General features: G+C 37.9%; 1 protein-coding gene across 2 annotated transcripts in view; it reads right to left on the bottom strand.

Moving 5' to 3' along the window:
* Positions 1 to 25,772, bottom strand: part of LOC136679751 (ras-specific guanine nucleotide-releasing factor RalGPS1) — a 144,378-nt gene that overhangs the window by 100,627 nt on the left and 17,979 nt on the right. For both annotated transcript variants that reach the window (XM_066658424.1, XM_066658432.1), the window contains exons 2-5: positions 21,319 to 21,458; positions 16,761 to 16,865; positions 16,239 to 16,289; positions 5,535 to 5,618 (exon numbers count right to left, since the gene is read on the bottom strand). In XM_066658424.1, the coding sequence (XP_066514521.1) occupies positions 5,535 to 5,618; positions 16,239 to 16,289; positions 16,761 to 16,865; positions 21,319 to 21,375 (297 nt within the window). In that variant the 5' untranslated portion in view covers positions 21,376 to 21,458. The remainder of the gene's footprint in view (positions 1 to 5,534; positions 5,619 to 16,238; positions 16,290 to 16,760; positions 16,866 to 21,318; positions 21,459 to 25,772) is intronic.

Here is a 25,772-nt window from a genome sequence, read left to right as displayed (position 1 = left end):
CACCCACTGTGGGTGGGTGTGTAAGTAACTGTAAACCGTTAAGACAGAATGTAAAATGCCAGTAAAAACAAAAAGCAGTGACTAATAAGTTTGCAACAGGGACATCCCAAACAACTTTTCTTGCCTAGAGTCTGTTTGACCTGGAGTATCTTCTGATACTGTGTAATAGACAATGGTAGATAATACTGTTGCACAATGCACATTACAGTTAATTAACACCAATACAATGTGTATGTTTAAAAAAGAAAGTGCAACACTGCAGTATCAGAACTAAAAGAAAAACTCACTATCAGTACTATAATCGCAGTAGCACTTTGCTTTTGGGCTGGTTTCATGCTCCAATGTAAATGCTCCTACTTCCATTTTGCGGATATTTTAGCCACATTCTGCCACAAATCGCAATGTGTTTACAACTCCAGTGTATCCGCTGATGTAAAACAATAGTTTACGCTTAGGTTCAATCTCAATAAAGCCGATAAGGATCAGTTAAATAAATGCCTTGACCTGTCCTAATAATGATCTTTGAGATCGTATTGTGACCGCCCAGTTTCTGAAGTTCGCTTTTGTAAACGTAAGAAATGAGACATAAACCTAACTCAGAAACATTTTTACCACTGTGCTAAATCACTTTCTTTGTATAAACGTTTAATAACTATTTTGGGACTGGGAACAACAACTGATCCACATTTGAAAACTAAATTTCCATTTCTTCTACTATCAACTCTGCATCTGCCCATCTGTACCAAGCCCGGGTTTATACTTTCTCATATTTTTCTGTTTCACCTTTCCCTACAGAGACTTCTCAGAAGCCCCTTAATCTTTTGGTAATATTATGTTCAGTAGAGGCTGAAAAATTAAAATTCCTACAACCCCTCATTGCACTTAGACTGTTGGATTATTCACTGAAGGTATTTTTTCCTCTTTCCTTTTTGTGGAGAGCCTCAACCCAGCCTCATGAAGGCCCAGACCTTTCCTAAATGCTGCTTTAATACCTAAGCATGATTACATTTCCTGTTTTAGATGTTTTAGGAGCATTTGCAAAAGTCTCTAGTCTAAAATAGAAATGTGCAGCAAACATCAATTTCAGGTAAAGTTGACAAAATGTAACACTGAATCTCCTTGTGTTAAAATTGATTTAAAGCTGATTTATGCTTCACTTTGACATTGTGACTTGTTAGTGGTTACTCTGGTATGAGAGCATCAGACACAGCAGTGCTGCTAGAGTTTTTAAACAGTGTGTAATTGAAGAACTACTTACAAACCTACAAAACTACTAAAGATTTACACCGCCGTAAGAAATCACTCCACTCTATGTTTTTATTTGCATTTTACCTACTGTCCTAACACTTTTGGATCTGAATTTGTAGAAGTGTGTGAGTGTGTTCAAGACCCAGAAAAGCCCATACAATTCCCAAACAAAGCGAATGTGTTTGGAATCATGACAGGCACCAATATGTGCATGCACTGGGAAAATACAGAGTCAGGAATGATGATTTTAAGGCCTTTCAGGATGTTGTAGTTGAGTAGCAGTAAATAATAAAGATATATATCCTTGAACTCAGCATATCACATGCCTAAATCAGTAGAGATATATACTAGTGAAATCCTTTATGTATGACATTTCCAAACAAAATTGCCATTAAGTCCAAAGAGTATTTCTCAGTAACAGCTTCAGGACAGCTACAGATTATTTGAGATCCACTTTATTGAGCTGTCTTCTCAGAGTTGAAGAATGGGGGGGGAAATCTGGATTTTTAGAGACAAACCAACTCATGGAACTGGTCTCTCTTTCTTTAATTCTCTCGCTCATTGCCAGGATGCGCACCACAAAGAGTGCAATTTCTCACATACTTGCTCACATTTAGGGACTGTTCCATAAGCATGTGCTTTGTGCTTTTTATCCGAATCACATCTCAGCTGTGCTTAATATAACAAGAAACAAATTTAAAAAAAAACATAGCTTGAAGTACCACTTATCTGATATTATAACCATGTGGTTGCTAACTGCACATTGGAACAGGTTTCAGGTTTCATAACCAGTTTATCAGTAAGCAAAATATGAATAACTGTGCAGTATGAATGCAGTATTTACCATGAAATATGTCATCATATAGAAGATGATCATATACAAAAACAAGTCCTGCTCAATTTATCAAAACAATTTATAAAAACTAAAGCCCTTCAATCCTGAGCCAGAGACACCGTTAAACTTGCCATGGCTTGATGACTTTTTTTGTTTGCTCCAGAGCAATTCTTATGGATTGAGCTGAAGTGTTTCTAATGGCAGGGCATGACATCGCTGCAGCAGCTGTGTTTAATGTTGACCACAAAGCTTTACCGGATAAATGAGGGGAACTGTGTGATGATGTCATAGCCACATCACCAGCACATTTCCAACTGATTTAAACAGAGTATCAAGTCTAGTTGACATGGAAACATGAGGACAACATGGACCTTGTGCTTAAGAAAGTAGGCTTGAAAAAACTATTTTCAACAGACAAGACAAGAAATGCATCTTAAGATATTCACCAAGCTGTGGATGCGAGTAGATATTAGTGCACCCAAGATTTATCAGATTTCTGTACTGAGGGGAAGATGGAGGGTGTTGCTTCTCCTTCGCATGTGTGCTTCCTGATTATTCCTGAGATTCCTGAGACACTATAGAGACATGTGCAGCTGCGTTTTATTTGTGTTTTATTCAGATTTTAACCTGCCTTCATCCACTTCCACTGACCATATGAAAGTCCATAACACTTACATCATACAAGTGGCCACTTAGGATACAAGGGAAAGTGGGAGCAAGGAGAAGTGGATGTTTCCAATCGGAACATACTCTTGCAACCTGTTGCATTGATGTGTTTTTGGTGATTTGCACTTTACATTTGCTATGCACTGTCTACACTTTCATATCGACAGAGAGGTGAAGATTTCACAAGAGTTGAACATAGAATATTTTTCAAAATTCATATCTTACCCACAGTGTAAAACATACATTATGCAATGTAGTATTATGGGGATTTTTATTTTAATACATTTTAAGGGTTGTGAATTTTTTGGGGGGGTTTGCTTTAAACTTCTAAACTGCTTTGTCCAACATTGTTTTGTTGCTATGGAAATTGCATCATGTACCAATGCATTCTGAACAAGTTCTGCATTTTAGGTGAACATTTGTGTTGACTTGTTCCCTCACTCCTCCAAGAGCTCATGTAACACATGTCACTTCAGTTCATAGAGAAATGGAACAGACTTTAAGATGGAATCAGGGATTCCCCGAGTGAACACTGAGGCAAAAACCAGAATTGAAATTCAAGGTCTGTCACTGTTGTTAAGAGCAGCAAAATAAAAAAGTTATCTAGCTACAATCGCACTGATTATGCAGTTTATCATTTTGTCCTGTCTGTAGTTTTAAAATTGGGAATATTTATTGATAGAGTCATATCACGAAGTCCAGCACCACAGCTGGACTTGTTGACAGAATGCTGTAAGATAAAAGCCTACCATTTAAGGACCACACTCAGGCCACTTTAGGTATTTACCACAGGGGCCTATTAATATTTCCATGCCATGCAGAGGCAATGGCAGTGCATAAAAGAGAAAACTAGATTTTTTAATAGTTAAATTTATTTCTATGAACACAAAATGGACTTTTGGAATAAAGTAGGTAATAAGATGTTTACAGCATAGACACCGAGACTCTAGAAGCATTCTCTCACACAAACAGGCTCTTGTGAGGGCGGGACGCGGCTCTTTAAAACTGCAAGCCATCTTTCCGACGCTCAGACGCCAGCTCATCATGTCAGACTTAATGATGTCATAAAAACAAAGACGGCAACGGCCAAGGGAGGTCTGTATGTCGAACTCTTAGCAAGCAGAATTCATGCCTCAGGGAAGAGGAGAGTAAGTTCTCGAGCTACAAGTTGGACTCAAATTACAAACAAATCCCTCTCATTGTGGTATATGCACAGCCCAGAGCTGGCCTTCAGACTGATTCTATCAGCTCTGGGATGGGAATACATGAGCATAAAAGAGTTAAAGCAAATCTGAAATGTTTTAAACACTACATATACAAAGCAGAAGTGGAGTAGCTCTCTCCCATTTAAAAACACATTTGTGTACAATTAAACCATGAGCAACTGTGCATTATTTTGGTGGAAAGCCCAGCTTCAGATCATTTTGTGTGCCTGTAGTCATTTCTCTTTGAGCTGGACATATTAACACAGCCACCTGCTCCTAAATGAGAAACAGCTCTATGCAGTCCTTGCCAAATGTACAGCTATAAACTGTTCCATAATATAAATAAATATAATTTTATTACATACACTATTTATCCAAAAGTTTGCAAATATCCCTTAAATATAGAGAATTTATCTGGAATATATTACACCAATTTTGACACAGATGTTTATGATTTCACAAAATAGGACACCCCGGAACAGCCAACCCCAAGCTTAAGGCTACCATCCTCAAGGCCAAGTGTTGTCTATAAATAAATAACACTCCCACCCCACCCCCTGCCAGTTTCTTGTATAGAAGTAGAATTGCATTCTCTGGAGTAAAGTGATGGCACAACATTCCACAATGTCAGGATGAGCAGGAGTAGCTTTTGTGATCCAGATGTAATAATTTATTTGGAATCTCTAACCTCATCAATGCACTTGTGGCAGAATGGCATTAGAAGCCCCTAGTAATGCTCCAAAATGTAGTGTAAAGACTTAACTCTAGCAGGCCGCTGATGGTTTTCATTGATGGGTGTGACCAATGTACAGCAGCAAATAATGAGACATAGTCGGAATGTATAAACCTTCAAAATGCACTATAATGGTAGATGTTTCTGATTAAAACGCCAATGAGTATAAGCACAAGGAGCTTCCAGACATCTTAAGGCACCGGTTAGTGCTCCGAGTGCTCTGGCCCACCAAGCAGATTGGATGGGAACATAAACCTGAGCCAGTGGCCCACCTCGCCTCTAAAACATGCCAGAACAGCAAGGCAAAAGACCTGTATAAAAATCATGGTTATTCCCTGACAGTGGGGAGTCTCCATAGGAAAATTATCTTCCCTTCTGCTTCCAAAACTTCAGCCGAGGCTGGTAATGATGGCTAATTTGCAGTTTCTCAGCTTTAAATAGGGCTCAGGCAGAGAGAGTGGTTTAAATTATGCCCAGAGAAGTGAAAACAAGAGCGGATCACGGAAGAAGTGTTCCATTACCCAAGAGGTCTTAGGCTTATCATCAGTTCTCCTGAACAATAAGCCTACAGCAAGTAATTGTGCTTTCAATTTGTGGGGTATTTTTATTGTATAAGGATGGAGAGCAAGTACAGTGGGAAAGAGACGGGTTTCTGAAAGACTTGCATGTCATATTGCAGCCCGCATCTTGACCCAAATGTTTTGAAAACTCTCAGCAAATAAATGACAGGACTGAACAGTAGGTTAATAAATGTCTGTGTAAATGTCTCAAAGTAGCTTTTGAAGGAGTACATCTGATGGAAAGGTATAGGTCAAGTGATTGGGTAATATTTGTAGTTATGGCCTACCTGGTTGAACCTGCGAGTGAAGGCCACTACGTTGGGTGCCAGGATGTGCTTTTCTTTCCCATTCCAGCCACAGGTAGCCAGCTCCTGAATGGTACAACAAACAAGAAACATCAAGGTAAGAGCTTGTTTCAAAATTGACTGTAGAAAAAAAGAAAGGTTCCCAATCTCCACAGTAGTGTTTCGGATAAAGCTGCATTTGTTAAATTAACCATTGTACAAGGAACAGAGGGAAGTGAAAAAGTCATGTTTACCATCATAAAGCATAATAGCAAAATTTATGAATACAATTATTTGTTATTACATTTTTGCAGTTTTTGTTTTCTATAGATTGCAACTCTGAACATTTGGAAATTTGAAACTTTGTAAGTCCATAAATTAATTAGTTCATGCTCCACAGAGTGGGTTCCCAACCGCCATGTTTAATACAGGCTTAGTACCAATCCTCTAAAACCTCCAGGCCAATAGGTTTCAAAACCTATATTAAAAAAAAAAAAATACAAAAAATAATAATAATAAATAAAAAAATAACCTATTGCTCCTTTCAGGCAAACTATATAACACTTAGTTCCGCCCTCTCTCAATATGATTGGATAAGAGCTGTTCCTATCAGTTCCAATAATGGCCTATAAAGAGCACCGAATCTTATTGACCTACAACCTTGCAACAATCCCCGGCAAAGAAACAGCCCCAACAATCTTAATATATGAGAACAACATATACAAAAAGTAGTACGCAACAATTTATATGAATGATGTTCTACATTAAATATTTTTCAGAAATATTTTGGGATTGAACCCCCAACCACAGGAGAATGGAGTTGGGTGGCAGCAACACTACCTGTAGCGCCACTGTTCTGCCCAGAGAATCTTTAACACTGCATGAAGGTTTCATATCGAAAAAAGAATAGAAATGTACACAAGCTTACTGGACATCATCATTGAAGCGAACACAGCCCATTGCTTGAGTATTAATTTATTTTATGATAGTAATTGCACAAAGATATACCACAGTTTACAATATGAATAGACATTTGATAAGTAATTCGTAACATTCATTACAAGGTTCTACAAAACAGTCCAGGTATTGCTAGTCTGGACATTCTTGTCCAGTCAGGAACCTAATCGTGATGAATTTGGTAAAGACACGTGTTCATTTTTGCTTTGTTTAACATCGGCCAGGTCTTGGGTCCACTCTGTCACTCAACAGTAGTGCAAATCAAGCTGATTATGTTCACTGACACTCAAGCACCTAGAGCTTTTTGAAGGCAGCTGGAGATCTCAGACATTCCATTGGTGGAGTTTATTTGATTTGCACTTTGCTCATTAGGGCATTGACACTAACAAACTGAAATTATGCACCATACCTACAAAATGTCACAATTTATTACTGGAGCAATTAATTATTTTTTTAAGTTGCACTACATCTAGAGGCCTGTAGACAATGCTTGGATATGACCTTAGCTGCTTTGAAGAGCATCCCTCATAAGCTAGGTTAACACCTAAAATGCACATTAAAGAAATACCGATAGAAAAAATGCAAAAAGTTTTTCCACTACACTTTTGCAAATAAACCTCAGATGATGTAGGCATCATGATATTTGTGATATTTGGATGTTTTTGCGAGTTGGGCTTTTTATTCAAATTATTTACAAAAGCTTAGTGGATGAAAAACCCACCAGACAGACCTGAAATAAAATGTGATGCACTGCAGTTTACAAAGCTCAGTGACAAGCTTGGGATATCTAGAGTGGTGTCTGTGGTCCAGATCTAATGATATAACATCAGTATCTAATCTATTGCTAATGTTCTCTTGGTTTCAATCAAATCCTCAGAGAAATATTTCAACATCTAGTCTAACGTCTTCCCAGAAGATTAGAAACTGAGAAACATTTGGCTGTACACTGTAACCTCAAGTACCAAGTAAACACTAACACACACAAAGCCTACCAGTCTTTCAGTGAAAAGTTTTACTCCCTGTGCCTAAGTGGACGAAGAAGTGAGGAAAAGAAAAAGGTCTCTCTCCAGTTGGAAACAGTGCTCTCTCTCAGAGGCTCAATCACACAGCCCAGTGTGAAGCTCCTTGTTATGAGAAGCTATTAATCTTCAGCGAAACTGACCAAGATGGACATTTTCATGATAAACGTCCACTGTGTTGCGACCCAGAGCCTGCAGTCACACACTGTGAGAGAGGTCAAAAGTCCAGGTTTGTCCCACTGCTGATAATTAAGTCTAATTCTCAATGGCACATAGACCACCGTTATTCTCAAAAGCTGTTTCACATATATGCGGGCTTGTATGTGCAGGGGAGTGGCCACTGCACAGGTCACTGCAGTTTCAATGGGGGGATGTCTTTGTCCTTCAATAACTGTACCATTATGTATAGTTGTTATGACTAAATTGGGCCTTCATAAGATCTCATGTTATTTTAAATTTTTGAACAATGATCCAGTGATGCCTCAGCCATCTGTAGCCAAAGGTCCAAAAATGCTATATCTGAGTAAAACAGACCTCCCTCCCCAACACTATACTAGACCATTATGCATGTGTTAGTTAACTCAAAATAATGGGGTAGTTGTCCTTCAAATGTGCTGAACTGTGCAATAAATATTGTGCCAGCAGCAGTGAGTAAAGAAACAGGGGATGAAGAAGGACGTGCTAGCATTCATTTCATTAGGCATAGGCACTGTTGGCCCTCAGTGCCACTGTGGAATACTAAAACCCCAACGTACTCAAAAGCCTGTGGATGCTGAACAAAACTGTGTTCTATTTGCATATAACACACATAATAACTCCTCCCATACACATTAACCATATCTAGATGACTTACAACTAGTGCTAGGCAATAAAAAGATATAGATTTGTTTTGTGATTAATTTTTGCTCAATAACGATGATAAGCTTTGAGTAACAGAGCTCAATAAACCTTCATTTCTATTCCCGGTTAGCACAGCCAGCTGCACGCTATCAGGCACGCATACTCATGCTATTACGGTAAATGAACCGGCGACCACATGAATGTGAAAATGTAAACAAGGCTATAATAGGTTTAATTCAAGTGCTTTTGTGTATGTATTAAATATATACGGGGTGGGCCATTTATATGAAATACCTTAATAAAATGGTTGGTGATATTAACTTTGTTTGTGGCACATTAGGATATGGGAGGGGGGAAACTGTTCAAGCTATTTTGGATCCAACTTTGGTTTTTTCAATGGGAAGAGGGTCATGTGACACATCAAACTTATTGAGAATTTCACAAGAAAAAAACTTATCATGATAACATTTTAGGCCATATCACCCAGCTCTACTTACAATGCGTAATATAATGTGAATGCTCTGTAAATAGTGGTAATACTGAAAAGACAAAAAGTTAAGACACAAGTAGCGAAGGAACAAGATGTGAAGGGATCTTTGATCAAAAAAATTTGAGCTGGCAACTAAGGATTTGTGAAGTGCTGGGAGGCTACAGCAGGGTTTGCTTGAACATCATATCATTGGCACTGAGACAGCATTATCATTTTAATGTGCTTTCATGATTTAGCACACTATAAAATCCAGTTTGCTCTCAGGAACTATCTGGATTATTATTTTTTTAATGATTATTTATTTATTTTTAATGTTCTCAATCCATGATTTGTTGAATACACAGATGCAGATTCCACAGATATGGAGGGCCAGAGATATTTCAAGAAATTAAAAAAAATTTGTTCCTTTTTAACCTTAAGTTCATAATGTGCTATTAATGCCTTAAATGCTTCTTCAAATATTTTTTAGAGATTCTATCTAAAAGCACTTATGACTTTTTAAGATGGTGATTATGATGTTAGTAGTTGTGAAGATAGTGTATTAATTTTTAAGTGTTTTTTTTTCATTAAAATGGCAGTTGTCTCTTTTAATATGCAAGTAAAAATAAAATGACAAAAGAGCAGGAGGATGTTTAAATTTTGAATTGCAATTACATAATACACACAAAAAAACAATATAAAACTTAATTGTTCACCTATTTCCAAAAGTTACAAAAGTAACTCAAGAGTTTTATCTGTGAAGGACATATACAAAGTTTCACTTAAAACATCAACAAAACATGAGCGGAGCTATAAACCTCGTCCCAGATCAGTGCTCACACTGTAAATGCCTCATGAACGTTGGCTCCGAACTCTGGCAGGCTTTTGGTCAGACTGTACAAAACATCTCAGAACTGATACTGTTCATGATGTGTTCACTTGAGGCAGTTTGGCCATGCACCCACTATGAACTCACAGCTTTCTGGGATGATCAGAATCCTGCAATTCCAATAAAAAATTAATACATTTGGTAGAGAAGATGGCTGAACAGAAGGCTCTCTAGGCTCCACTGGTTCTCCAGGGCTCACACAACAGCTGTAGCACATCGAGATAATTATACGAGAACATGAAGGGGCCACAGGTCAAAGTTTTAAACTCATAGGCCACTAAAACGTAGAGCTACAGGTCACCCATGGAGCTTTAGAATTTAACAGCTACTCCAAAACCACACACACACCTCTACGCACACACATACACACACACACACACACTTCACTGGTCAACACCTGCACTTCAGATCACTATGACGATGGATTCATGTTTTCCACTTGCAGCTTTCAGGTTTTCCACTCATTTTTGCGGCTCTCAATACGATACCCAGCTAGTCCTGCAACTCCAGTCCAGTTACTGCAGACATTTCAGTTTATTTCCCTAGCGAGATTCTTAAGGAGCACAATGGCTGCCTATTAATCCAGGCATTTCACAAGAAAAATAACATAGCTCCTCGCAATAAAAAAAAAAGAAAGAAAGAAAAATCCCTGATTTGTAGAGCAGTGAAATTGTGTACATCAATGAAAAAAAAAACTTGCCAATGCACATGTCACTACAAGTAAGTCTGGTTTCATCATAATCAGTCTTTCCATATGCTTCCATAAATTTCCACATTTTCTTCAATCCTCTTTTTCTCTTCACCCACATTTGATTTAGGTGAACATTAATGTCTATAGACATTTCCAATTTTTAGAAAACCATATTTTCAAAGAAAAAATATGGTAAGGAAATAACATGGCTCCACAGCTGGAGGTAGTTTTACTAGACCACTTTTCTTCACCATCAGCAGGTTATGTTTGGCTCATTCCTTCTGTAGCAGTGGCAGATTTTAGCAGTTCAAGCTAAGCTTAAATTCTTGTCCTTTTTGTTTGAAATCTGCCATGAATTACTGCAATAATTAATAAAAATGCTATTTGGAATCCAGTGGCGGATGCTGGTCTTTCAAGGAGGGGAAGCTCAATTTCAGCCTACATCATAAAATGTGTCGGTTTATTTATACATAAATTTTACCCCCCGTTCCTTTTCAAGAAAATGATCTGTGACCCTGTCGTACCAACAAGGCGTCTTTTCCAGGGACTTGACTAGGGACTCAATGGCCAGCAGAGCTAGGCTGCTTAAACGGCCTTGGCCCATGTGAAGTGTGTCCGCCTGTGAGTGCTTTGTGACGGTGGAAGGGCTCAGCAGCACCCTCTGGACAGAAACTGCGATAGAAGTCAGAAAGAGTGATAGAAATCAGTCTCCAAACACAATCAGCTACAAAAAACCCACCAGAAATAGAAGCTCGATTTGTCGCTAGTCGTTTTTAACAAAGAAAATGCCGCTAAAAGGATTAAGAAAGTCTCCGGTTCAACTCAGAACAGAATGAAAATTTAATGCTCCCACGGATCTTTACACCAAATGATCGCTGATTCACTCACTTCGCTGTCAATCAAAAAGGAATTCAGCCTCAAACAAATCATCATGCAGAAGCTGAACGTTCGGGCCAGCCGAGGCCAGCCCACTGCCCCATAGACTCCCAGAGACGCTGAGCGTCCGATGGGCGGGACAAAGCATTTATCCATTGACTCTTCTCGTTCCGCTGCACTTCGCTGCTTCGCTATTGAACTCTGTGGATGCTCAGCATCCACACTGTTTAAAGCACTGTGAAGCTGCGGGAATGATTGAGAGGAAAGCTGCGTATTTACCAGTGATAATTTCTGAACAAAATTTGAGCGCGTTGTAGTGCATATTTATTCAATGACATGAATTGAATGTACACACAACAGTATATATTTGATCACTTATTTTTTGACATTTTAGGGAAAGCTGAGCTTCCCTTGCAGTCTTAGAGCAATCGCCTCTGTTGGAATCATATAAAAGGGATTCCTGTACGGGAAATTTAGTGCTCAAACTTATGGTGCTCAAATATCAAAATGTTTTAATGTATGTATATCCTTTATTTATTTATTTATTTATTTATTTATTTAATTAATTAATTTACTGAATGTAACATATTAGAAAAAAATGTTGACTGTGTAAAATGTATGATGAGTTGCTATATTACTACTCAAAATATGATTTCATATTTTGAGTAGTAATATTAGCGCAGAGCGGCACAAAGGCACTGCAGGTAGTGTTGCAGTCACACAGCTCCAGGTACCTAGAGGTTGTGAGCGGTTTGTTGTGTTTTCCCCGTGTCCATGTGTGTTTCTTCCGGGTTCTCCGGTTTCCAAAAACGCACATTGGTAGGTGGATTAGTAACTCAAAAAGTGTCCATAGGTGTAAGTGTGAGGAACTGGCGCCCCCTCCAGGGTGTGTACCTGCCTTGTGTCAATGATTCCGGGTAGGCTCTGGACCCACTACGACCCTGAACTGGATAAACAGTTACAGACAATGAAGAAATGAAGGAATAATATTTGCTAAGTATATTTAAGAAGTGTACTTTTTTGTTCGTTAACAAAACAGGTCATATGTCTAAGGATAAAAACATTTTGCATGTAAAAGAGCTTACATCTGGATATTATGTGCAAACAGCAAGTCACAAAAAAAAACCTTAAAAAAATGAAGCTTAAAACTGCCAATATTATTTTTCAAGGAAACATTTTAGTAGGTTCATAATTATAAAGAAAACAGAAAGAGGGCATTCCTTTATCAGGCCCTCTACTTGCAGTTTGTATTAATACATTCCCAATGACCTGTCTGTTTTTCATTTATTTTACCCTGATGTCCTTCCTGTTTACCCTGTTCCTCTAAATATCTCAATAAAATGTAATTGAACCTATGATGCCACAAATATATCACAATCACAGAGTGAACTGGGGCAAGGGTGGAATATTTAAAAGAACAGGACATTTTGTGAATTGGAGTGGCGTTGTGTCCAGGGTGTGTTCCTAGCCTTGTGCCCAATGATTTGGAGAATTTCTCTGCACCCAGAGCCACACTGATAAGGAGCAGTTACAGAAGATGTAGTAATGAATGAACAAATGAATGCATGAATCAATAAGTCAATTATTATTTATAACCTTTCACAGATGTCAACAGGACATAAAAGTGTATGAAATCTAAGGCTGAAAAACAAGCATAAACCGTATTGTTAAACTTTTAATGGTACTTAGTCTAGATGACAAAGAGAGACAAGACACACACACACACACACACACACACACATGTGCAGAACCGGCAAACATTAAGCCAATTCCACACTCCACTTCAAAAGAAGTGATTCACACACAGCGTTTCCTAAAACACTTACATCATTGAGACTAAACCAGTTCCAGACTTAATCAAATGTATTGTCTTTCTTAGACTCTTTTTCTGCTTTACCATGGATGGTGTCTATCTACAGGTAAATGGGGACATGCATTATTTTAAAAATGTTTCAATTCCATTTTAAATTTAATTTAATATTTGGATGCTGTTTAGTGTATGAACAGTCATTTATAGTGTGAAGTACTGACAGTAACAGCATCTCACATCACCTGAGCAAGGAAAGGATCACTAACATGATTAATATGTTGTTTCCTCTCTGGTTTTGCATGAGTACCTAAGAAGGACTTACCGTCTTCACTGAGTCACCCCTCCAAAAAAGAGATTAACTGATCTGAGCAAAACTGTTGTAATCATAAGTGGGTAAAAATTTCCAGGCTGTAAAATTCTGCCAGCACTCTATATTTCAAAGAAACAATTAATCATCTCTCACTTCAGGAAGTGTATAATGGTCATTAAAGACTTGTAAAAAGCTGCAAATATACAGTTCTAGATTCTGAAACATTTCTGATTTTGTATTTTTACACTTTACATGCACACAATGGACAATAATTCAATATCAATATATATTGCAGTATAAAATGTTTCAATAACAACAATATGATTTTTAAACAAATTTTCAATATTTCAATATACATTATTTACATCATCTGTCACTGATCGGAATTGTATCGTATTGACTGAAATTTGGAAATATATTGTGATATAAACTTTGTGTTTATCCCTTCCTCATTTGATATTTTAACCCTGTTCATGGTGTGTTCCCTGCCTTGTGCCAAATGATTCTCAGGAGCCACGGAGACCCTGATTAGGAGCAGTTACAGGAGCTGAACAAATGCACAAATCAATGAATGAACAAATGCACAAATGAATCAATGGATGGATGGATGGATGGATGAATGAATGAAGCTGGAAAACAAGCATAAAACTACAAAAAATAAAATAAAAACTACTACAGCAGTCATATACATGTGTTACTATGTAAATTACAGTATGACTAGGCATTCCGTGGTGTCATTGAAAGTGGAAGGATGTAGGAACCACAGCAACTCAGCCATGAAATGGCAGACCACAAAGTTACAGCATTGTAGAATGTTGTAGCAAACAGTGTGTACAATTGAGCATGACAGAAAAGTCATGAAGGATGCTGAAGACTGAACTGAATACAAATTGACATTAATCAGATACAGCTATAAGACATGAATGAAATATGAAAAACATATCAAAATGCAATGAGAGTGGAGAACAGGCAGGACAGGATAGGCAAGACACATGAAGTGGCTGAGACATACACAGTATAATGTGGGCAGAACTAGGCATATAAAAATGCAATCAAAGCAAAATAAAAGCAAAAAGACAGAAATAAAATACAAGACAAACAGGACACAGGATGACAGAAACCAAAAATACAAAGACGAAACACAGAGAATAGGAAAGATCACTAATTCCATAGCTTCCTGAAATTCCTCATGCCCAGAAAGACACGAATGACTTTGGCATTTTTTAAAGGTTCCACAAAACATAAGACCAAAGTAAACAAAGCTGGCAAACCCTTCACTGAATCAGACATACTGATTTTCCAACAAATCTTACTTATAGAGTTTACAAGTGCTGAAGGGAATGTTCTTGAATTTTACAAGGTCTGCAGAGTGACGAAAGGTTTAATGAAGACAACATGTAAAAGACATCTCTGTTCCAAACTGGCAGCAATGTAAACACAAAATTACCACAAGTACCAAAGGATTGTAAAGAGGCAAATGCTTTCAAAGTTGCATTTTGTTTATTTAATAGTTATATTAAGAGGATTTACCCAAACGTCTTTAACCTTACACATGCTGATAACTTGCAGATATAGTGCAATTAAGAATGGCAAAGCACTTAGCGTAAATATTTTTTAAGATAGTGTCTCACATTGTGTAAAGTTCTGTGGAATAACAAGGTGGAAAACAAAGCTGTGAATCTTAAAAAGCTGTAAATTTGAGCTACTTCATCAAAATCCTGGAACGGGACAAACCAACATGACCACTATTATGTTGGCACCTCTGCTGGGTTACAAATATTTCACAATAGGGTTGGGCTGATAGATGATGCCATCATTCATTTTCATTAATGTTGAGCCGCCATTGTGATTTCACATACTTGAATAAAACGCTATATGTTTATATACAGCCAAAATGACCACAACGGCTATTTCAGTGAGAAAAATAAAAAATTTGGAATTTTCCTTGTAATTTTCATCTTTAATTATATATTATTAACTTGTGGTTTCATTTAACATAATATTGTATTACATCACTTTTTATAAAAAGGTCTGATGATAGAGACAATCACTGATAATAGTGTAAAAATAAACTATGCCCATATATCAGGTAGGTAGACATTGCAATACCCCAGCCCCCATCCAAATAATTTTTGGTGAGTGTTTGTCTCTTCCATTAATGAAATTAAATGAAAAATGAAATGTGGATACTGGCGGTGCACAGAGAGCAGTTGTGGGTTTGATGCCTTGCTCAAGGAGAGTTCCGCCATGGATTGAGAGAAGAGGACAGTACTGTTCCTTCACTCCCACTATCACCAATTCCCATGCCAGTCGTAAATGTTGGTAAATAGGAGTAAATGTTACCGGCAGTAAATGTTGGCTAATAAATCTTACAGCAACAGTCAGTAATCGTAAACCTACACAAATTATAATTATACGATATGTGTCTCTTAGAAAATGAATATGGAAGTGGGATGGGACCTACCAGGGGCATTGCTATTTCAACTAGAAGGGAATTTATCCACCTCTGGATACTTGCTATCACCAAATAAATATACATTATTTGCTTAAATCTGTTTTCTCTTATATCTGTTGTAATTATTCCATGCAATCGTGTCTCCAAACTGACAATAAACTAAGAACACAGGGTCTAGGAGCCCCCCAGCCCCACAGGCTTAAGCCCATTATCTTTAAATCTTTATTGATACACCCTGGGTAGAAGATAAGTGTTCTCTTAAATGAAACCAAACATTACTTTCTGTAACCTGATAGTCTTGGTTCCATTAGTGAACTGTAGTCAAGAGCCAAAACAAGAGAAGATGTTGTGCAGTTATTACAGACTGTACTGATAATTCTGCAGACCTTACCTCTGGCTGAATGGCCTTAAACACAGGTGCATCCATCAGTGTAATTTGGCTCTGTGAAACAAAGAGAAAGACTATGATCAATCACCCAGCTTTAGTATGACCATGAGCTTACTTCAATAGTTTACATTACACAGAATACAAGTGGCCTATTAGTCTATCATCAGTGCTCTACACTGTAGAAGATTAAAAGCCACTGGCCAGATCTCATAACAAGACTAAACATCTGGGGAGAACCTTGAGAAAGATAAATGTGGGTGAAAATAGACTCATTCAAATGGAAACAAACCAGGTTTGAAAATTTGTAGGATTTGATAACATTCAGCCTGTTATTAATTCTGTGTCTGCCATATTATGAATAGGCCACTAATAGTTATAGTAATGATCATTCCACAACATAACCCCTGGTTTTGGTTTCACTTTCAGTCCAATAGGTGGGTGGCAGAGGTCAATCAAAATTATTCATTATTAATGCTGAGCTGCTTTAATTTGTAATCAATGAAAGCAAGACTTGATTTTACTCACTGCAAACTCCTCTGGGGTCACCCTTAGCACATCAAACACAACCGCATCGTAGCTTTTGGCATAGTCACCGCTCGGCCCGTCCAGAGACAGCAAACTGCTGGTACCCTATAACAAAGACAAACAAAATTCATCAACAGTTTGAATGCTGCCTTGTAGCAAAAGTGAAAAATTAATTGGAGATATTTCTATACAGTGCATTGCATAACTGTCTGAACTCTATTATTTAATTATGTGAAAAATGTAATTCATTGTTAACTTGTTATATTTATTCCAAATATCTTACTCAGCTTTTTTTTCTTTTAATGATATTTTTTATGATTTTTATATGAATTGAATTTTATTTAACTGAACTCATGATTATCTTTGTGGGTACTGAGGCAAGCCAGAACTACTGTGCAGTCTCACTACTACACATCACACATGAACACCTGATGCATTATCGAGGCTTACTATTTTGTTTTGTTGTTTTTTTGTTCATTACTGCTTCAGTACTGCATGCTATTTGTGTTTATAATTTATTTATTTATTTTACAATGCACCAAGATGAGCAGCATGGTTACCATCAGAGTGGGAATTATAAAGAGGCAGTTGGGGGTGGGGGAGTCAACTTTGTCTCCAAAAGTGAAACCAGTACAGTGCAGGTGGGTTCTTCAAGTCTTATAATCCTTACAGTAACTAGCAGATGTTAACAGTCATCCAGCTGACACTATCTAATTCAGAAACTCAGAAGGTAATGAAAGAAATGTGTATAGAAAAATCTAGACATTTCTTGCATTTCTCACAGTGACTTCCCTGGCTGTAAAAATGCAGCCTTAATGAAGACACAACCTGTGATGAGAGTTAGGCAGGCAGACAACCCAAGAAATTGTATTGTTTACTTTAGGGGCGTGTTAAATTGTATTACAAAATCCTTCCAGGCCTAAATAAGGGAAATATATTGTAATATAATGTTTCAACCCCACCCTAAACTGATGATTTTACCTCTTTTTTGGGGGGTCCAATTTATAATTAGGAGGGTCAGACCCTTCAAGTCCCCCTGTAATTTGAACCATGGTTTAGACAGTTACTGTTCTCCTCACGGTGTTGTCCAGTTGTTCAATGACGCTGTGTTAGTAGCAGTTACAAAAACAGCACTGGCTGGCTTCACATGTCTCGGAGGAAGCATGTGCTAACATTTACCCTCCCAGCTTGGCAGCACCGTGGGGTGGGGAGAGTCCTAACTAACCAATGGAAGAACTGGAACAAGACCTATAGGCTGCCTTTATAAAATCCCTGATCTGCCCTTTGAAAGGCATTACACAATATAATAAATACACTGCCAGTAGGAGGACAACATTGTTTTTAACTGGACACTGGTGGTATCTACATCTTCCAGAAATCCAGTAGTCTTTTCCAATGTTAATTATGGTCACCCCTGTAGAGGGTGAAAGGCATCATAAACTCTTCAGGACGTACATGGTTTTTATGAGTCGTGTAACAAGAGGTGAATTGAGTGAAGGGGTTTGGGGAGGTCGAGTGTGTGCCAGAGTCACTACCTCATCCCCCTCTTGCAAGACGTTCAGTTTTAAACCCTTGTCAGAGAAGTGTACTGCTCTACTGCTAAACTATAAACCATCCATCAGAGAAAACAGTTTGTGTGAGTGAAAACAGCCAGGTGGAGCCTTACACAAGCGTGAAAGCAGCAAGGAAACACCATGACGGAAGTCTGTGTGTGGTTATATAATTTACATTTGATTTTGAAGACCATATGTCCTTATTTAGAACAGTACAAAAGGTAAAATATGCTTTTAATCTTTGATTAGGATTAGGTTACAGGTTTAGTGTGATGATTAACCATTAAAATAACTGATCTTTTTTTTTAAGTATTTGGAATTTAGACAACAAATCTGAGCTCAGGCCAAAAAGTAATTTTCCTGCCGAGTAATCACTTTTCAAAGGAAACGAACTGTACTGAAATGAGTCACAGGTGCTTATATTAAATATTAATGTTAATTTAACCGATAACATCTGCTGAGGGCCTGGCAGAGAGTGTTTTATTCATTAATTCATTCAGATTTCGTAACTGGACTGGTATCCCATCCAGAATGTGTTCCTGCCTTGTGGCCAGTGATTCCACAGGTAGACTCCAGACCGACCATAACCCTGAACTGGAATAACGGGTGCAAACAATGAATCAAAGAGTAAATAAATTAATGTACGGACAAATGAATGAATCATTTATAACTGCATCATCCCCATCTGGTAACAGTGGGTACATGAAATCATTGGGTGCAAGGCAGGAACCCAGCGGAACACACGGGGAGCCTGTCCATCCCATGGAATCAAACACTTTTCCAGTCCCTCACACTCACACCTGTTCACAATTTCACACAGTCAATCTCTCTACCAGTAATGCATTTTGGGATTAAGGGAGGAAAATGGATCACCAGGAGGAAACAGGACAATCTTTATTAACTTTTCTTATAAAATCAAGGCATAACAGATGGATAAGTGTCATAGGCATTCAAGCCCATATCCCCCACCTCCCTGTGAAAAGGATTTATTCTCCCCATAGACATCTACTCAGTGTCAGCCTTGACTGATGTCCATTTTTCTGTAGAAGTAGCACTATTTTGAGATTTGATAGATTAATTTTATCTCAACCAATTTGAATGCAGTTAATTTCTACCTTGATGAGGGCTGGCATTATGTGGAAAAAGGAAACTGATCTGATACAGCACTGTGCATAAGTCTTAGCCACCTAAGATAATTATATATTTTTAAACTATAGCCTTCTCAGTAAGCGTGAGGCTTGTATAATGCTATATATAATCACAGTAAATAATAATAATAATAATAATAATAATAATAATAATAATATAAAGCAAATAAGAAATAAAGTATATATAAAGTAAATATAAAGTAGGTGTGAATGAGTTTGAAAAACAATGTTTTGTTCAGATTCTCCTTGATTGCATGGATTTGTTAAAACAAGAGCATACATTATTTATAAACCGGTAAAACTAGGTATTGGATGATAACCTCAAATAATACGGACTGCCAGGAGGAGAGATTTGGAATATCTTAAACCAACACATTCACACACAGAATATCACACTCATTGGAACAATGTTATTTGGTTTTATTCTAATGTTGGGCATTATTTGTTGATTGTTGTTTGTTTGTTTGTTTGATTGATTGATTGATTGTTTGTTTTTGTTTGTTTGTTTTTAGCAAACAAACACTTACTACTCAGATAAATAGCTTTTCAAATTCAAATGAATGGCTATGACCAAAAATATTTTGTTCAATTCTGAAACTAACATCAGTTACAGTGCACACTGCCAAAAGTTTGCATTAAACATAAGTTTAAAACATCCCCTCAAATTTCAGTTTAATTAACACATATGCATTGTTAAGCTGCGCTGCGTATGTGTATGTTTATGTTTTCTCTCTCTCTCCCTCTCTGTCTCTGTAATATTCTAGGTTCTGCAGTCTGTTCCAGTCCATGTGTTTGTTCATCCGTCCAGAGTTCGTTCTCCACTCCAGTCCATGTGTTCTGTCTGTCACTGTTTCCTGCACGTCATCTCCCAGGGAACCATAAAGACGCCAGTATGAACGTTGCTAGCCAGCCGTGTTTTGTGCTCTGTGCTTTTCTGTGTCTTTGTTGTGTATATTGAACTCTGTGTAACTTGGTTTTGACACTGTACTCTTTCCACTTTGATTATGAGTTTATTTTGCCCCTTTTGGATACTAACGCTAGAATTTGTAAATCCCTACACTGTGTATATACTTTCACCAGAGTAGGGTTGGCAGTCGTTTGTTTTGGGAGTGGGCTTTGTGTGTGTTTTTGTGTATAATTAGGGAGTGAGGTAAGACATTGTCTTTTGTTTCCTTTTTGTTTCTACTAGGAAAGTTAGAGCTGTCTGTGGGTCAGTTAGGTGGGGTGTTTGTTATTTTGTTGGCACAGGCCATCCTGAAGTTAATTGGTGTTTGTAAATATCACGTGAAATATATTCTATCCATTATCCATTCTGTGTTTCCGGTTCTGTCCTTATATATATATATATATATATATATATATATATATATATATATATATATTATAGATTTCTGTAAAATGATTAAATACTTTTAAATACTATTGAGATATATTTGAGATACACCAGTGTAACATTGTGTAAAATATAAAATAAATAGAGAAAAGGGAATGCCCTTTACATTGATGTTACTAGCAGGGCAGTGTTCCCTTTGGCTGACCTGCTAAAGAGGGTGATATTTTAGGTGCCCACTCTGAACATAGCACAGCCAATCAAAAACAGTCTTTAAGAGAATATAAGCATGGAGTGGCATACATTTAGCCAATCAGTGTTCTCGAATCTGACGCCTCAGGGCACTTTAACTACAGGTCAAAGAATTTGGTCCACATTCTCGCAGACAGACACATGCAGAAAAATGTTATATTATCATTGACTTAAAATATTCACAAAACATGTCTAACAAGGATTTTCAGACCCTTTCTATTTCAATGTATTTTAACTAAACACTACACTGAATTAATAATGGAAACGTGACATACCTCAGAGGAGGCGGAGCTGATACTGGCACCATCTGACATGTCGTTTCTGCGGTACATGCTGGGGGCGGAGCAAATGGGGGGCACACGCCAGGGCAACAGTGGCCCTTAGCCAGACCCCACACATAAACATTCGTCCATTCCTAGAGAGAGAGAGAATATAGCTTATAACCTTGTTGTTACTGATGTTCAGCACTTAGTACAGCCATTTGTGATGTAACCTGTTAAACGTGAGTGGGTGGGTGAAGGGATGAGTGCGTTCATTCCAATACCATGTGGTGTTTCGTTTTTTTTTTATATTCAAGGGGTCTTTTCAGATTTTTGTTTGAACAGCTGTCAAAGCTCTGCACATATTGGTTAATTAATAATATAATTTTTTAAATTCATTACATACATTTGCTTTAGTTAGTGTATTTCACTGCTTTTTTAAATAGTTTTGTCCAAACTATGCCATGAGTGTCCTTGTGGGCGTCTGTTATCCCCATTTCACACCAGAAGCTTCGTGGTGCAGAACGCAAGCCAGAACTACTCTGACTCTGTGTGCTGTTGCACACTAGACGTGACCACGTTGCGCGATGATGTGGCACATTGTTCTATTCCATATTCTATTTTCATGTGATGGTAAGGCCAGAACCAATCAATCAAATCTCTCAAATGAATCCCCAATTCGAATCCCTGTTTGGAGCTAGAAATAAATGTATCGTTTTAAGTGATTCACTGTCAGTTCAAAGACTCACACCACAACTAGGAGCATATGAGAGAGTGATATTAATCATCTAGAAAGTTCCCAGATGACCATGTGGAGTATGTCTGCCTGTCTGTCTGACCAGTGCTGCAGAAAAGAGGACAACACATTGGAAAGAATGTAATTTTTACAACGGAAAACCTCAAGTGCTTTCACCTCACACCTACCCTCTCTCTGTTGTAGGGGTATGCGCTTAGTCGAGTGAAAATTCTAATTCAGACAACAAGGCCACTTTAGTCCCCAGACTTGGTCGCGTTCATGTGGTTTGTGTGGGAAGTTAATAAATCATGGGAGTTTTTTATGTTGTGTTGTGTTCATTATTTTTTTTTTTTTTACACAAATACCAGAAAATAAAATATGCATTCATTATGGATGTTTAAAGATCTTACTATTACAATTAAATACAAATTGTTCATTAACATTTCAGTTCTTATTGCTGGTAGACTGTTCGGCCATGTAGCAAATAGCATTTACGATTTACTTGGTCAAATCTTGCTGCATCAAAAATTTCAACGTATCTAACTTCAGCTTCTGTCTCCAGAGGGTGCTCTTGGTGGGAAACTCATATTTCCAATAGAACAAACACCACTTAAAAATCAGTATTAGTGCTACATTCTTCATCATGGGATGGAAGAAAAACTACAAAAACCCTCTTAAGTTGCTAAACTAATCCAGACCTCTCACCCATTGAAAACTAGTGGTTCATTAACAAATAAATAAACAATAAATGACCATAAGAGTCCATGAGCTGCAGATGAAATCCTATAACTATTAAGATTGGGAAAACACTTCACATTTAAAATTACAGAGAATGGTCTTCTCAGTTCACTAACGCTTACAAAGTGCTGTTAAAAGAAGAGTGGATGCAACACAGTGGTTAACAGGCCCCTGTTCTTGTTTTTGGAACGTGTTGCTGGCATCAAATTCAAACTGGGCAAATGTTTTTAGTTTTCAACATTATAAATGTTGCCTTTGTGCTATTTTCAAGTAAATAATGAGTTTAAATGATTTGCACGTCATTGCACTTTGTTGGTTTTATGTACATTTTGCACAGCATCCTATGTTTCTTTTTTCTTTTGGAAATGGGTTTTTGTGCGGTGATATCGGAAAAGGATTACTGATATATTGTCCATATCATGTTGCATGAGACCCTAATGACAAAGAGTAGTTATCACTAATACAGCATTGTACACATAATGCATGTCAAATTAAAAGCCCACAGTACTTAGTCTAGTGGGTACAGTTACAAGAACACCCTCCAGCAATGACCAAATTAACATACCAACCACAAACATCTGAAAAATTCCACAACTCTTCCAGGCTACGATCTCACAACAGCGACACACTGGCTCAAAATCCAAACCCAAAAAACTCCAGCGCCCTCTTGTGGAGATTTGTGGACATTAGCAGTGAGTGAATGATCAGAATCCGGTCCTCATTTCAGTGACTTACTTCAGTCAGATGTGTGTGATATATGGCTGCCACTCAGTTATATCAATAATCAAATAACCTACCAGCTGATTTACTGAAGTCATCAGAGACAAGCCATAAAAAATAGATTTAACTGAACAAGAACAAAGACTTACTGGATTACCTTGTATCTACACCCACTGTCCATTTTATCAGCTCCCCTGAACATACAGGAGCACCCTATAGCTCTAGAATAGCGGTCTATAGTCCACGCGTTGCTCTGTATACTTCGGTAGCTCCCCTTTCACGCCACAACAGTATTCTGAAACCGGTAGATGGCAGCACCACCCTGCAGAACACACAGGCTCTACTTTAACTACATGACCAAAAGTTTGTAGACAACGTCCTGTCCAACACTGCTCTTGCAATCAAGGATATCGATAAGGGTTTGCCCCTTTGCTGCAGTAACAGCCTTTTCTGGGAAGGCCTTCCATTAGATCGATAGCATCCAGCATTAGGTGCAATAGTGAGGTAATTTTCTAATATTAGAGGATTAGCTCTGGATTACATTTACCACTTTAGTTTATCCCAACGTTACTGGATTGTGCTCCATCTGTCCAGGGATCACAGTTTCACTGCTCCACAGCTGAACTTTGGCACTGGGCACTGTGACCTTTAATTTTTAGGGGTGTCTAGAAACATTTGGACATATAATATACTCATGTTTTGTAAAGGGGTAGGGGTAATTTGGACAGGGGTGCCTTTTTAGTAAATGAAAACCTAATATTCTTTGTCACTTTTTTGTCAGATTAAACAAAAGGTTCTATATAGAACATCAGAGGAGGTTAAAATAAATCCGAATTAACACATTAACAATGTGACAGAACTCTTTCTTCACGATGTATTCCGACTGGGACAACAGCCTGTGACATCACCATCTGAGAGGGGAAGCATCTGGGGTGAACCGCAAGTGTGAAAGCCACCGGCTGTTTCCATAGAAACACAGAGCTGGTGGGCCCTAGTGTTTATGTCCTCCTCGTTTCTGTAACCGAGCTACAGTGAGGGGTTTCCTGCGCTGTCATTCTGAAAGCAGCTATGCTCATTACATTTAGTTGATGTGGTGTGTTCTAAAACCAACTAATCAACCAACCACACAACCAAACAAACAACTGCATAAAAAGAGGAAGGAAGAAAAGAGAAAATGAAAGAAAGTAGGGTAAGAGGAGAGAATCAAGAAAGGAAGGTATAAGAAAAGAAAGAGAAAAAGAAGCAAGAAAAAAAGAAAGTGAAAGAAAAATCAAGAATGTAATGAGCAAAGAAAGAAAGAAAGAAAAACAATAAAACAAAAGAGCAAAGAAAAAAGAAAGAAATAGAGAAAGAAGCTAAGAAAGCAAAACATGAAACATAGATAGTCATGTCCATGTCTAGATCCTCATGTACAGTGCTTTGTTTTTCTTTTCTAATTTTCTCTGTTCATCTGTTCCATAAGGAGGATAAAATGGACTTCAGAACATTTTATTTTAATAAAGTTCCTGAGGTGGGAAAACAGCAAATCACACACACACACACACACACACACAAGCATCATCATCACAAAGGAGATCGGTATGAATGTTGGCACAATTAGGTGAAAGGCCTCATCTGGACATCAGAGGGATCAGATGTCCTCCTGCCTGACTGTCTGCTGAGCTCATTGATTTCTGTCTGGATTTTCACGTCTACTGAACACTAGGGCTCTGCCTTTATAAATAGAGGAGGCATAATACACTGTAATACCATTGTTCTTTACAACTCACACTGAAGCAAAAGTCCAAGCAAACCCATAGACTTCATCTTTAAACTTCCACTTTGAAAACATGCACCTAAAGGGTCAAATGTTGCAGCCAATCACAGTCACTAAACAGAACCAACAGTGACAAAGGGACACTGAATTTCCCAGAACCGAGGAAGAGTCCCTTAAAGGTGGTGTTTGTGATTTTAATCCAAAACACCCTTTACCCAGTTCACAGAATGGTTCCTCACCATTTGCTAGCACTTCATTCTGTCTCAGTCCTAAATAGCCCAGCTTTCTCTCTATGCGTCACACCCTAGGCCGTGGCTGCGAATTGGCATCTAGAGGCATTTAGATGGTTGAGAGGCCTCTGAATGTTGAAAAGGATGAAAAGAGATGAGGATGTTGCTCCATTTCTGCTCAATAAGTGGGTAACATTGGCTTATTATTGATATTACAGATTACTTGAGGTGGAACTGACTGCAAATTCAAGCTACAAGCTACGTACAAGCTCTTGTTTGTTTATACATT

Source organism: Hoplias malabaricus, chromosome 2, assembly GCF_029633855.1.
Source record: "Hoplias malabaricus isolate fHopMal1 chromosome 2, fHopMal1.hap1, whole genome shotgun sequence".
Taxonomy (NCBI): Eukaryota; Metazoa; Chordata; class Actinopteri; order Characiformes; family Erythrinidae; genus Hoplias; species Hoplias malabaricus.
This window is presented reverse-complemented; position numbering and strand designations above follow the sequence as displayed.